Source organism: Callorhinus ursinus, unplaced genomic scaffold (assembly GCF_003265705.2).
Source record: "Callorhinus ursinus isolate GAN/ISIS: 27379988/994484 unplaced genomic scaffold, GSC_fseal_2.0 scaffold56, whole genome shotgun sequence".
NCBI classification, from domain to species: domain Eukaryota; kingdom Metazoa; phylum Chordata; class Mammalia; order Carnivora; family Otariidae; genus Callorhinus; species Callorhinus ursinus.
In genome coordinates this window covers 5,808,545-5,822,682 of record NW_027397118.1, presented here as the reverse complement: position 1 = coordinate 5,822,682, position 14,138 = coordinate 5,808,545, and the positions used below count along the sequence as shown (strand labels likewise).

The window sequence follows — 14,138 nt, the reverse complement described above, 5'->3', positions numbered from 1 at the left end:
GGAAGGAAGGGAGGAAGGAAGGGAGGGAGGAAGGAAGGAAGGAAGGAAGGAAGGGAGGGAGGAAGGAAGGGAGGAAGGAAGGGAGGGAGGAAGGAAGGAGGGAAGGAAGGAAGGAAGGAAGGGAGGGAGGAAGGAAGGGAGGGAGGGAGGGAGGGAGGGAGGGAGGAAGAAATTGACCTAGGACCCCATCCTCGAAGAGTCTGGATTGTCTGATCTATAGTAGGGCCCAGACAAAGTTATTCCTTGAAGTGCCTAAGATAATATTAATGTGCAACCAGGTTTGGAAACTCATTGCTACTTGAAAATAGCACATAACAGAAGTATCATAAGAGTCAAGCAGTATATCATACTATATAGGGGTAAAATTATGTATGCATATGGGTATATATATACATATGTGTTTGTGTAAATGCACCCCAAAAAAAGGTCTGGGGATGAAGACAACTGCGGATAACAGTGCTTCCCTCTGGGGAAGAAAGGGATTAAATTATTTAAGATGTGTCCATCTTTTTTTTAATATATGAATATAGATACCCCAAAAGGCAGGTCACACAGATGGGAGGGGAGCAGGACAGAACTCCTGTGCCTTTACTCATGGCCCCCTCTCCTAGCCCAGAGTCCAGGGACTTCTCCAGCCCTCAAAGAAAGCACGAACTTCTCTGTTGCCTTTTCTGGCCCATGGGGCAGTTGTAAACAAAGGTAATGATTATTGGCGCAGGTTTGCTAGCTCTAGCAGTGAGACTCTGGGCAAGGTAGGTCTGTGCCTGTCTGGGCCTCTATGAAGCTGAGATCAGTCAGAGAGCTGAGGTGAGAACCGGAGGGAGACATGGGAAGAGCTGAAGGCAGAGTCTGGCAGGGTAAATCCCGCCATGTGTCCCCCCGAGGGATCTAGATTAGCCACACTGGTTGCTTCGGATGTGCGTATGGGGGACGCGGTCATCCTCTGCCCATGTTATTCCTAGAATACAGAAGCACCAGAGAACTTGCTGCAAGGATGTCTGGCAAAGCCCCTGGAGCCCAAAGAGCCAAGGACACCACCAACTGAACTCTCAGACACCTGCAAAGACACCAACACTACAGTCAAGCCCTTGACACTTATCTGACGTGCCCCTCCATGCTCAAAAGAGTCCAGAGCAAGGGAGGCCCCAGCTGCCCCACACAGGATTCCCTAGAGCTGCCTCTTCAGAATTCTCACTCTGTGCACTGGTCACTTTACAAAGTAACTTGAAAAGACCAAACCATAGCTTTCTAGCTTGTTTTTTTTTAAATACTTTTTATTTTGAGCCCAAATGTCCATCGACTAATGAATGGATAAAGAAGAGGTGGTATAGGGGCGCCTGGGTGGCTCAGTCGTTAAGCGTCTGCCTTCGGCTCAGGTCGTGTTCCCAGGGTCCTGGGATCGAGCCCCGCATCGGGCTCCCTGCTCGGCGGGAAGCCTGCTTCTCCCTCTCCCACTCCCCCTGCTTGTGTTCCCTCTCTCGCTGTGTCTCTCTGTCAAATAAATAAATAAAATCTTTAAAAAAAAAAGAAGAAGAAGAAGACGTGGTGTATATATACAATGGAATAGTACTCCGCCATCAAAAAGAATGAAATCTTGCCATTTGCAACAACATGGATGGAGCCAGACAGTGTAACGCTAACGGAAAGAAGTCAGCCAGAAAAAGACAAATATCATAGGATTTCCTCAGATGTGGAATTTAAGAAACAAAACAGATGAACACAGAGGAAGGGAAAAAATTAGAGACAGAGAGGGAGGGAGGCAAACCATAAGAAACTCTTAACTACAGAGAAGAAACTGAGGGTTGGTGGAAGGAGGGAGGCAGGAGATGGGCTAAATGGGTGATGAGTATTTTTTTTTAAGATTTATTTATGCATTTATTTATTTATTTGTGAGAGAGAGCATGCATGTGCTCATCAGGGGAGGGGCAGAGGGAAAGAATCTCTGAGCACAGAGCCCCTCACCGGTCTCGGTCTCGGTCTCCACGTGGGGCCCCATCTCCGGACCCTGAGGTCATGACCTGAGCCAAAATCAAGAGTCAGATACTTAACTGACTGAGCCACACAGGAGCCCCAGGGTGATGGGTATTAAAGAGGGCACTTGTTATAATGAGCATGGAGTGTTACATATAAGTGATGAATCACTAAATTCTACACCTGAAACCAATCTTATATTTTAACTACCTAGAACTTAAATAAAAATTTGAAATCAAAAAGAAAAAAAGAAAAACTTTTTATTTATTTTTTTTAAGTAAACTCTACCCCCAACATGAGGCTCGAACTCACGACCTAGAGATCAAGAGTTGCATGCTCTACCCACTGAGCCAGCGAGGTGCCCCTAGCCTTTATTTTTTTTAAAACCAAAGCTTCTTGTGTTTTCCCCTTTTTATGTTCCAGGAATAAAAATCCTAAACCATCTAAGGCAGGTAGCTCAGCCAACCAGTTCCATCCCATTTCATAGACAGGGAAACTGAGGCCCACAGAGGGAGCTGTCCTGCCCAAGACCACAGAGCATGTTTCCTCCAACCCCCACTCCCACAACCCCAGAGAGAAATAAATCAATCTCGACCCAGGCCTTCAGCCAGAAGGGGATGTTTCCTTTTCATTCAGAGTTTTATTTAATTGCCAGGTTCCCTTGCAAACACATCCCATCTTCTCCTTCCTGCAAACTCCCCCCAACCTCATCCCTCACTCCTAGTGCTATTCAGGGGCAACTGGTCCCTGAAAGATGAGGGAGGTCCCAAAGGCCATTTAATCAAAGCTTGGCTGCACAGGCCTGGCCAGCACCAAGCCGGCTCAGAAATGTCTGGTCCGAAGAGTTCCCGGGCCATGTGGCAGGAAGAGGTCAGGGAGGAGGTGGGATAGGGAGTTTATTCAATGAAAAGTTCTATTTTTATAATATAAAATATATATATAATATATATATATAAAATATATAATAAAAGTTTTATTTTGAATTAGTATTAGAATTTGCTTAGAGGGGCGCCTGGGAGGCTCAGTTGGTTAAGCGGCTGCCTTGGGTTCAGGTCATGATCCTGCATATAATCCCTGCATCAGGCTCCCGGCTCAGCAGGTAGTCTGCTTCTCTCTCTCCCTCTGCCCCTCCCCGCCCCGCCCATGTTGGTGCTGGCACACACTCTCTCTCTCAAATAACTAAAATCTTTTTTAAAAATTTGATTCGAATTTTATTTAGAATTTAGTATGAAAGTGTCATATTGTTTTTATCATTTAAAAACAATGTTCGGGGCGCCTAGATGGCTCAGGTCATGATCCCGGGGTCCTGGGATCGAGCCCCCACATCGGGCTCCCTGCTCAGCGGGAAGCCTGCTTCTCCCTCTTCCAGTCCCCCTGCTTGTGTTCCTGCTCTCGCTCTCTCTCTGTCAAATAAATAAATAAAATCTTTTTAAAAAATAAATAAAAACAATGTTTTACAACCTAGCACAAGGCCTGGCATAGAGCCTTGGATCAGACGGGGCAGCACTCTCACAGCTGAACCCACGGTGTGGGTGAGGATGAAGGGGAGAACCGGCACAAGCCATCCCCACCCAACGCAAGGGGCGTGAGGGCCCCCAGCCCCCCAGGATGGGGCATCTCTCACTTCCTGAATAGGAACAGGGGCTGGCAGGAGGTGGAGGGAGCAAAGATGCAGAGGGAAGGGGTGGGATGGGGGTGTAAGCCCAAGTCAGATGCCCCACTCACTCGTGCACTTAGGGCGGGTGCATTCGCTCATTACTCAGTCACTTGTCTGCTACTCCCTCACTCACCCACCCATTCACTTACCCCCTCAAAGTTTGCACATCTAGTCACTCACTTAAGAAATCCCTTATAAACACAAGGACTCAGAGGCTCAGGTCAATGGCATCTGCCAGTCAGCGTGGGGTCTCAGAAGCCCACCAGGCTGACCATATCCCATATGTGATTTCCTGCCCCTGAGTGAGTGGGGCAAGGCAAGCTTTGCCACCTCTCAATAGGGCTGCTCTGGGAACGGGATTTGATTCCCTAAGGTCCCAGGAGACAGAACCAGAACCAACGCACCTACATTATGGAGGCAGATTGCGGTTTAGTGGAAAAGAAGAACATATGGAACTCAAGCTAAAAAAAAAAAAAAAAAAAAAATGCATAGAGGTAGTGAGCTCCCTGGGAGCGGAAGTGTGCAAGTCCAGGATGGATGAAATTAAGGATGTCACAAACACACCCAAAGAGGTCTGAATGAAGTGACCTCCAGATTCTTTTACAACCTGAGCCTGGCAGGAGTCTGAGAAGTTCAAAGATAAAAGGAGTGAAAGTCTGAAACTTCCAACATGCGTGCCAGGCCCCTGGCGGGCCACTCTCTCCCCAAGGGGCACAGGGCATCTGCAGAGTGGTCCTGAGCACCCAGAAGGTGTGCACCGCTCACTGCTCCCCAGAGAGCCCGGCACTCTGCAGTCTCCACCCCAGGCGGCAGGAGCCTGCCCCCTCTTTCCATCTCCCTCCTCTGGGAACCCACTCTCCTCCCTCCCCCTCTCCCTGGGGACTCCCTAGGCCTGGTGACTGTCTCTCCTCTCCCCAGGTTCAGACCTGCCATCCCAGGGGGCTAGGGACAAAGCCATTTTTCTGGTTCATGAACCAGAAATAGGATATTTGTTGCTGGTGGCTACAAGGTCCTGCAGCCCCCAGGTCAAGGGGGTACACCGAGCCTGGATGTGGCAGCCACTGCCACCCCAGCTCCCTTCTGTAGCCATGCCCTGCTCCCTAACCAAGGCCAGATGGCCATCACTCTGCCTTCAGGCAGGTAACATTCAGTGCAACAGGAGTTAGGTGAACAGTATGTTTTATTTAATTAGGATCAACAGAAGAGATAAACCTCACAGCAGGATAGGGAATGACAACACTGCAAAAAAATAATTCATGCCCAGGTAACGAAAGGACAAATTTCAATTACAGAGAAAACCGGGGGAGAGAAAGGTGCCCGGTCCCTCCAAGGAGGAGAACAGTACCAGCATCGGCAATGCCCAAACCTGAGGGTCACAGGTGGTGGGCACTCCAGGACTGGAAAGCCGGGCAACTAGATGGTCGTTCCAGAACAGCTGTCCCTCCCTTTCCTGAAGGATGCGGAGCTGGGGGAGCCAGGGGAGCTGTCTGGGTCCTGGCAGGCAGGTATGCAGGCCGTGGGGATCTGCCCTGCTAGGGCCACTGGGCAAACTCACACCCAACCAGGCCCCAACAAATGGTGTCCCCAAGGAGAGAGAACAAATGTTCTAATCCTGACACTGGTCACTAGATCACTCAGCTGCTAAGCATCCCCCTGCCCTGCCCCCTGCCCCCTGCCCCCCGCCCTGAAGAGGTCCCTCATCCCATGCCCTACCTTCAGGCACACCAACCTCATTTCTCACACTAGAGCAAGGAACGGCCTCGCCGGGGATCTCCAGAGTCCCTTGATCTTCTGAGCCTGCTTCTTATGTCTACCCTGGAAAATGGAGCGCTTGAACTGGGTGGCTTCCTCCAAGGGTGGTGGGCTGAGACCCCCCCACCCCGCACCACCACCTGGGTGCTGCCTGAAAATAAGAAGTTCATGGTGGTGATGATTGAAAAACAACGTGAAGATACTAATGCCACCGAACCGCACACTTAGAAATGGCTAAGGTGGTACATTTTAGGTTATATATATCTTACCTCAATTTTTGAAAGAGGGAAAAAAATGAAGAGCTCTGAGCCCCTCCCCAGACCGGCTGGGTGAGCATTTCTAGCGTCTGGGCCTGGGGACATGTAATTTTTTTTTAATTTATTTATTTAAGTAATGTCTACACACCCAATGTGAGGCTCGAACTCATGACCCCGAGATCAAGAATCACATGCTCTTCGAGTTGAGCCAGCCAGGAGCCCCGGAAATGCAATTTTTTTTTAAGATTTTATTTATTTATTTGACAGAGAGAGAGACAGCAAGAGAAGGAACACAAGCAGGGGGAGCGGGAGAGGGAGAAGCAGGCTTCCCGCGGAGCAGGGAGCCGAATGCGATGCGGGGCTCGATCCCAGGGCCCTGGGACCATGACCTGAGCGGAAGGCAGACGCTTAACGACTGAGCCAGCCAGGCGCCCTGGAAATGCGATTTTAACCAGCTTTTCGTGAGGGGGAGGTGACCAACACGCAGCTGAGGGTCCTCTTAGCTGCAGCAATCTACGCTCTCCCCAAATCAAGGTTTCCCTTACCTTTTCCAGCATAATGCCAGGAATTATCTCCATAAATACTTCTTGTGCAAATGAGTACTCACAACAAGGACGGGTCCAAGCTTCACAGCCCAAGGAAAATGTTTTATTGACATATTCTCCCCCCAAAATGAGCACACCAGCCACACCTTCCTTCCCAGGGCTTGGCCGCATACACCCCAGACAACAGAACTTGCCCAAGTGGGCTCCTCTCTCATCCCATCACCCCAAGCGTTATGTGACGGCAGCCCCAGCACCCCCATTAGCCACGAGGAAAATTGCTGTTAAATTAGTGAGCCCATCTACAGAGCCCCATTTTATATCCCAATTCAGAAGATGGCATGAACATCTGCTTTCACTTCAAGACATTAATTTTCAATTATTGGAGAAAAACAAAATTAGTCCTGACAAATTGCTGGCGAGCACAGGCTCTTGTCTCGTGGTTCATAATAATAACTTCGGGGGCCCACAATTAGTGTCCTCGGACGGAGTTTCCTGATGGGTCCCTGTCATCTGTGTCAGTGGCAACAACATCCCGGTCCCCGGGCATTCTCAGGGAACTGCCTCTTTGGGGCCGGTTGAGAGAACTAAGGAAGTTAGGTTTTTCTCTTGCTGGAGAAGGCAAGGCTGGGGTGGAGGGGAAGGGAGAGGATGAATACAAAACAGCCACCCTGATAGTTTTCAGCTTGGGACATATCACGCCCTGCTTCCCTTCCACACACTTACATGGGAATGCAAATCACTCCTGAGCCCAGGGGCGCCCAGTAAAGCACACTTAGACCACCTTAGGATTCCAGTCTGCCATCTTCAATGGGAGACGGATGGGTGACAAGATTCTCTTAGGAGACCCCTTCCACCCCTGCCGTAATGTCATCCGGGATGTCTAAGTCCAAAGCCCAACAGCTCCAGCCTCCGAGATCAGAATGTATACGACTCTTCTGTAACAAAAAAATTGTTTGCTGGAGTCCCATCCACCGGGGAACCTGGTTCAGCCTGGGTCAGACTCTACAGGAAAAAAAGAAAGAAAGCTCTGAATCTGCCAACCTCAAGGACCCCTAAATCCAGAGTACAACCCACTTGATAAGATATTATCAACACTATAATCTCATTTGATGGGTTTTTTATGTATCTTGGCTGCTGTAGTCACTATATCAATAAGAAGCCACTGAAATGTGAATGAGCAGAAGAATTCGGAGATAATGACGTGGCAATCTTTGAATTTGACTTGTCACAATCGAAACTAGAGTGTGTTTGCCTAGCAAACGCATTCAGACTCTTGGGGGGCAGGAAGGGGGGGCAGGCAGGTCAAAAAGAAAGAAAGAAAGAAAACAAAACAAAACAACAACAACAAAGGAAAATTATATCTTTAAGACAAGAATGAAAGACGTTGCTACTTCCAAAGTCAACCCGGTAACTGAGCTCCAACATTGTGTAATTGACTTTGCAAGTAGAACAACAGCAATGTAACAAAGAAAATGTCAGTGTTTTCACAGCACTAATCTATAACGCTGGGAGGCCCTCCTGCTGTCAGCCAGGGCTGACAATACAATAGCTTTCAAAGGGATATTACCATCATGCTTTTATTCCTGACATCAATCAAGACAAAGAGAATCCTTTTCACAAGACATTAAAAATCAAACCTTTTACAAGAATATAGGTAAAACAGCATCCTCCTTAAAGATAGCCACGCAGAGCAATCAGCTAATTGGCGCTCCTTGAAAGAGGTAAAGTATTTTTATTTACTGAGTGTACAACCCCAATCATTGGCTGCCACCGATCCTGGCAGGTAAGCTATGAATCAAAACTTTCCATCAGCATTTCCCCCACTCCACTCGGTAGGTAGAGGGAGCTGACAGCACCAAAAACTTCAATTGGGATATAACCAATCCAGGCTTAATTAGTCCATTTTGGGTGCAAAACTACGCTGATTCCCGACTACCATGCGCACAAAATGCCCTTGCAAGCTGACAGGAATCTGCAGAAATTGTCAGATTTGTCAATCCAGGTTTTCCCCAGCTACCCACAGTAATGGGGAGCCCCCTAATAATTTTCAAGGTATTCTACTGTCGCAATTACCCTAGACCCACAGATAAGAAAGAAGCCCTGATATCCACAGCAAACGTTTACAAGACATGAAGATAATATTCTTTGCAAACACCAGTGTACCACAGACAAGGTCTAGGAAAGGTAAATCCATCTTAACCTCGACCAAAGGGTTAACTGAATCTACACATTCAGTTTAGTCGGAAAAGGGGGGGGGGCAGTGGAGGGCAGTCAGGAAAGCTAGCCATCTTCTGCTTGCTTACCAACAAGAGTTTTTGATGATTGCATGTCAAAAGTTGGTGCCACTTCCAGAACCCTGCAGGTTCAGGAGCAGGGAGTTAAAAGGTGCTCATGTTTGTGGGAGTTCATTATCTGCACACTATCCAAGCCACTGAAGTCACCCACCCACCCGCCTGCAAGGGGTCCAAAATGCCATGTCCCCACACCTCTTCGGGGCTTGACAGAACCACGGGTCTAGGTGGCCCCAGGCCGAGATTATTGCTAAGGATGGGGGGTGGGGGGGAAAAGTCACTCAATTTCCAGCAGGGGGTCCCTTTGGAACTCAGGGCCCAGGTGTTTTGTGACTTCTCCCTCTGGTACCTAACAGACCATCTGCCAAAAATATGGGAGTCCAGCCACTTAAAGACGGAGATGCTACTCCAGAAGCATCTGCAAGCAGGAAAGATGTTTTTTTACTTTTCAGATAAAACTGTAATCGCTTTTGGTTTATTTTTTAACTGTTTGTTTTTAAACAGTTTCTGAACAACAGGTGCTGTTCATTTCACAAGCAGAAATGTTAAGAGAGGCGGGAACTGGCCTCAAAACCGCCCTGAAGTATCCTATCCTCCCACCACCACCTCCATCAGCCTTTTTCCCAGAGCCAGGCAGCAAGCACGCCCATACCATCAGCCTCAGTGGCAGGTTCCTTTCGTTTACACATCCAAATGAACAGTTAAGAGAAATCAATGCATCTAATTGCCAGACTATTAAATCCTACATCAGGGGAAGAATTCCACAGCCACCAGCTTAAGAGTTGGCTACGGAGACAGCAATTATTATTGCAACTTTCTGTTAGATTGAACCAGATCCCCCTTTGGTCTCCAGCTAGCGACGCTGTGCTCAAAGATGTTGCACTCCTGTCTCCCCTCTAGGGTCTCTCCCTCCTCCTCCTCCTCTGCTGATACCCTGTAGCATGCCACCACAGCGCCAGGGCTGGCCGGGTCTACTGAGTGACTTGAGGACTGTAAAGTCCCCAGCATTTTGCACCTTTCTCTATGAACGCACGCTGGGCACCTATAGTTAGACGTTTAGCAGGGTCCTCCTGCCAGAAGCACAGAGTTACCTTATTTTATCGCTTATTAAGTTTTTGCAAGGAAACAGGTGTAAGAATCTAAACAGCAATTACTAGCCATAAAAGATGTTTTCTAGAGTAAGACAGGTTCTTCCACTCGCTGGAAGTCTGTGACTTAATGGAGGAGGTGGCGATTAAAAATTAGGATTAAATGGCACTGCCCAATCCACACAGAAAGCTAAAGAACCTATAAAGGATTTGTTTTGCCCTTCCTACAAGATCATGTACATTTAGCCAAACAAATCTCGACAATTTACACTTGTATGTGGTCTCAGCTGAATCAAGAAACCTGTAACCTCAGAACGCCTCTATTTATTACATCTCAATTATTTCCATGGAAACACAAGCAGTGGCGAACTACACTGTTCCCAAGTCCCTAGACCACCAAATTTCTAAGATGGACTTTTTGAGGACCTACGGGCTGGCAGGAGAGGAAGACAGAGAAGGGGAGGGGAGTGCAGAGAAGTCACCAGGGGCAGTTGGGGATGTTGAGGGGGGGAATGCGCGGACACAGCCTGAGTGCTAATTAATATTAAGAACGGTAATTAACAGGCAGTTGCTATATGGAGAAAATCAACAGTATTAAAATCATTCAAAAGTTTTAAGCTGAGTCTGGGAAAAAAGATGTATTAATTTTCCATATACATAAATAAATAGGCTGTTTCTTGGATCTGCGGAGGCAGTGTGGGTGAAGGGAGACAGGTTACCAAGTCACCTGATATCGTCAGCCAAAATAACATCAGTGAGAAGTGACGAGAACAGCCCTGGAGAATGAGGCCAAAATTATCAAAGGAAACAAATCTCACAACTGCCACACCACACCACCAGGAGACAGAAAGGGGGAGAATGGTGTAGGGAGGGAAAATCGGTCAGAAAATGTGACTTCTGTAACATTCGTGCGGTTTTGGTGTTATTATTTTTTTTTTAATCACAAGGCTTTTGAAAACCAATGAGGCTATTCTCCCCCCTGCCCTAGTGCCCTGGCCCCCTTCCCTATTTGTTGGGTGTCCTCCCTGGAAGCTGGGTTTTCCAAAGAAGGACAAACAGCCAAAGGGGACAAGTGACCCCACTCCAGAAGGAAGGTTGTGTGTCCGTGAGTGGAAAGTGAGACCCCCACCCACCCCCCGCCCCAGGCCTGTTTGATTTTCAAAGCAACAACGCCGGGGCTTTCAAATCACACTTTCTGAGCATCCATTAGAAATTGTTAAATTTCTTTTTTTTTAAAGATTTCGTTTATTTATTTGAGAGAGAGAATGAGAGAGAGAGAGTACATGAGAGGGGGGAAGGTCAGAGGGAGAAGCAGACTCCCCGCAGAGCAGGGAGTCTGATGCGGGACTAGATCCCGGGACTCCAGGATCATGACCTGAGCCGAAGGCAGTCGCTTAACCAACTGAGCCACCCAGGCGCCCAGAAATTGTTATATTTCTGTCTTTCCTTCCTGCTATGGGCTTTCACATTTCCGAGATCAATTACGAATTACAGTCAAGCGACTTTCACAGCAGAATGCCCAGGCTGGGGAAGTCCACAATGCCTCCCCGTTAGCCCTGACACACAGCAGTGAAGGCAAAATGAAATAAAATAAAATGTAAAAGGCACCACTGTTCCTTAAGAAGCACCTTCAAGCATCTTTAAAGGTGAGGACCTTGTCATTTTAAACACTTGGTGTGGAGCTGTCCACACTCAAGCACACACTTTTGAATATTGTCTGAGAAAGGGGGGGAGGCAGTTCTTGAAACGCAATAAATCCATCACCTGCTGAAACTCTTATCTATTCAAATTATCATCTCTCTTAATTCCTCCCTTGATAAGTGGCCACATCTCCACCCTATTCACCCCAGTAAACTGAATAAAAGGCAAAATGGTGAGAGATGAGGGTGGTTGCTGCTTCTGGAAAATGCAAAGAACCACAGGGAGAAACAGAGGATCTCAGGCTCCAAGGGCAGAAAGGCGCTGTGTGGCTGATATTTACAATACTTCTCAAAATGCCTACACTGGTCTTGTTCTTACTTTGCTGTCCTTCCCCCACCAATTAGTTTGCATTGTTGGCTATACATACACACATATGGATTTAGAGAGAGACATTCATTAAAAATCATGTCAAGGCTCATTTCATGAAAGGCTGAGACCAATTCTTGAGTTTTTCTCAGAGATACACAGAGTGGTTTTAGAATTAGGTTCGAGCAACTCTGAAACACCCACCCATCTGTTCACTGCAAATTGCTCTACCTTTGCTTTCTGTGTCTCGCCTTCTAAAATAAGGAGGTTCAGAGGCACGGATTGAGGTTAGAGGTAGCTAAGCTTTGCATCTTCCTTTATGAAAAACCTGCTCCTATACACAGATTTAACTCAAAATCAACTGCCTGAGTTAAATGAAACTGTTTTCCCAACCACAGATCCTGAGTCTACATTTTCTTCCGGGCCACCTTAAGTGGCTCTTGAAGGAGTGAGCAGTGAGCCAGGAAAAGAGAAAAAGAAATCAAATATTATTTCAAGCCCTTCCTATTCAGCAAAAGGACAAACATCGACCATTTGCCTGTCCCCTTCGTGGGGTCTCTTCGGTTTCCTTGTGCCTTCATCGGAACACCCTCTGGGTCCCCAATTCTGAGGAGCAGGCCAGGTTATGCCAGATTGGGATGCCTGCCACGGTGAGGGGAACAAGACCAACTTCTCTCAAGGAAAAAGCGGAAAGGGAGCAGCTAGCTGCCTTGCTAAGACTTTGCACTGAGTTGGTCTGCTTCTAAGATGACAGGGACAGTCTCTGCTCAGCCAGGAGCCCTGGAATCTGCTGGAACTTTAGGAGAGCAATGGCGGGTGTCTCACGACCCTCCTTGCCAGATTCAGTCCGGGCCTTTCCAGCCAGGAGCAGGCTGGCAGGAAGGGAGCGGGGCCCCAGCGCCTTCCCGCGCAGGCCTCCAGGAAATGAACTTTTCAGAGCAGAACTGGGCTCGGGCCAGAGGTCATCAGGGGAGTTGGGAGAGGACAAGGGCCTCGGGACTTTTGGCTCCAGAGACCTAGCAGCTCTCATCCTGTCCCTCCTCTGTCATCTCTCAGCTCGACGGGCCAGTCGGGCACCCACCCGAGGCGCTGGAATCAGGACAAAGCAGCAGGCGCGAGGCCTGGAGAGGCCAGTCAGTGGGGACAGAAGGGCAGGGGAGGGGCTCCGTCGCCCGCGCGCGGCGGCCTCTCCCTGGGGTCTCGGCTCTCCAGGGGCCCATTCTAGCCCGGGGCCCTTGATGGAAATAGAAAGCAAAGCGAAGGAGAAGGGGGAGGGCGCAAGCTGTTAGTGGGTGTGCGTGTGTTGTATGTCCTCACTAACGTGTGCACTCCGGGGCCCGACACAGGAAGACGGCCTAGGTGTCGAGGATGTGAGTGCCCGGGGTTGGGTCCCAGGCGCCCTCCACCGAGGGGCGCGCGCGGCGGCCGCTGCGCTCCCCTGGGGACCCGCGTCCTGCCGCCGCTGCGCAGACAATGAACTCCTGGCGGAGGCTCCCGGCCGGGTTGGCCTCGGTGGAGGGAGGCAGGAAGTGCGGGGGCCCGGGCCGGGAGCGCGGCCCGGGCAGGGGACAGGGAGGGGGCGCCTGGTGGCCGGGGCGGGGACGCGGCGCCCAGGGCGCGCGCAGGCTCTGCCCGCCGCCCTCGGCTACGGCGTCCCGGGGCGGCAAGGCCCGGGGCCCGGCGAGAGCGGCCTCCGAACTGCCGGCCTCCCGGGCGCCGGTCCTCACCGCCTCTTCCTTCCTCCCGCCGCCCGCCCGCCGCCGCCGCCGAGATTCGCAATCCCCGCCAAGTCAGGCCTGCACCCCTTGATTGGCCACGCGGGCCCGGGGCCCGCACGGAGGGAGCGGCAAGAGCCCCTCAGCTGCGCCCCAGGCCCCGGTCCCCCGCGGGCGGCGGCGCCGAGCCCGGAGAGGGTCCGGGCGGGTAGAGTGTCCGCGGCGTGCCCCCTCCGCCGCCTCCGCCTCCCGCTCCCGGCTTCCTCCTCCCCCTCCTCTTCCTCCTCCTCCGCCTCCGCCTCCTCCTCCGCCGCCGCCTCCTCCTCCTCTCGGCTCGCTCGCGCGGGTCCCCGGCCGCCCGCCCGCTCGCCGGTCCCTCCTCCCTCGCTCCCTCCCTCCCCGCTCGCTCGCTCGCTCGCGCCTCCGCCGGGCCTCGCTCGCTCACCTTTCACCGAGCGCGGCTTCGCCTGCTTCCGCCTGGACATGTCCGGGGCTCCCGGCGCTCCGTCGCCCTCCGCGGCCGGCTCCCCCCGCCGCCCCCCGCCGCTCCGGGCTGCCCTTCTCCCCCTTCTCCTCCGCCTGCCTCTCGGAAACTTTTTTTTTTGCAGCCGGGTCGGCGGCTGCGGGGAGCGGATCGTAGGTCCGGGGCGGCCTCCCTGGGGGGGACGGCCCGGGCCGGCCGAGGCCGCTCGGGGGCGGGGGGAGGCCCGGGGGCCGCGCCGGGGCCCTGCCTGTTGCAATGCGGCAGCCGGGGGCTCTCGGTCCCAGCGGCGGTCCCAGCGGCGCGGGGAGTCCGGAGGCCACTCGGCCGAGCCGAGTTATGCAAAAAAAAAAAAAAAAAAAAAAAAAAAAAAA

General features: G+C 50.8%; 1 protein-coding gene across 2 annotated transcripts in view; it reads right to left on the bottom strand.

Annotated features, from left to right (window-relative positions):
- ZNF423 (zinc finger protein 423) overlaps positions 1-14,061 on the bottom strand; it is a 332,672-nt gene extending 318,611 nt beyond the window's left edge. The window contains exon 1 of one of the 2 annotated variants that reach the window (XM_073884396.1): positions 13,729-14,061. In XM_073884396.1, coding sequence (XP_073740497.1) covers positions 13,729-13,768 — 40 coding nt within the window. In that variant the 5' untranslated portion in view covers positions 13,769-14,061. The remainder of the gene's footprint in view (positions 1-13,728) is intronic. The other variant, XM_025852448.2, reaches the window with a different exon arrangement.
- Between the last annotated feature and the right edge of the window lie 77 nt (positions 14,062-14,138).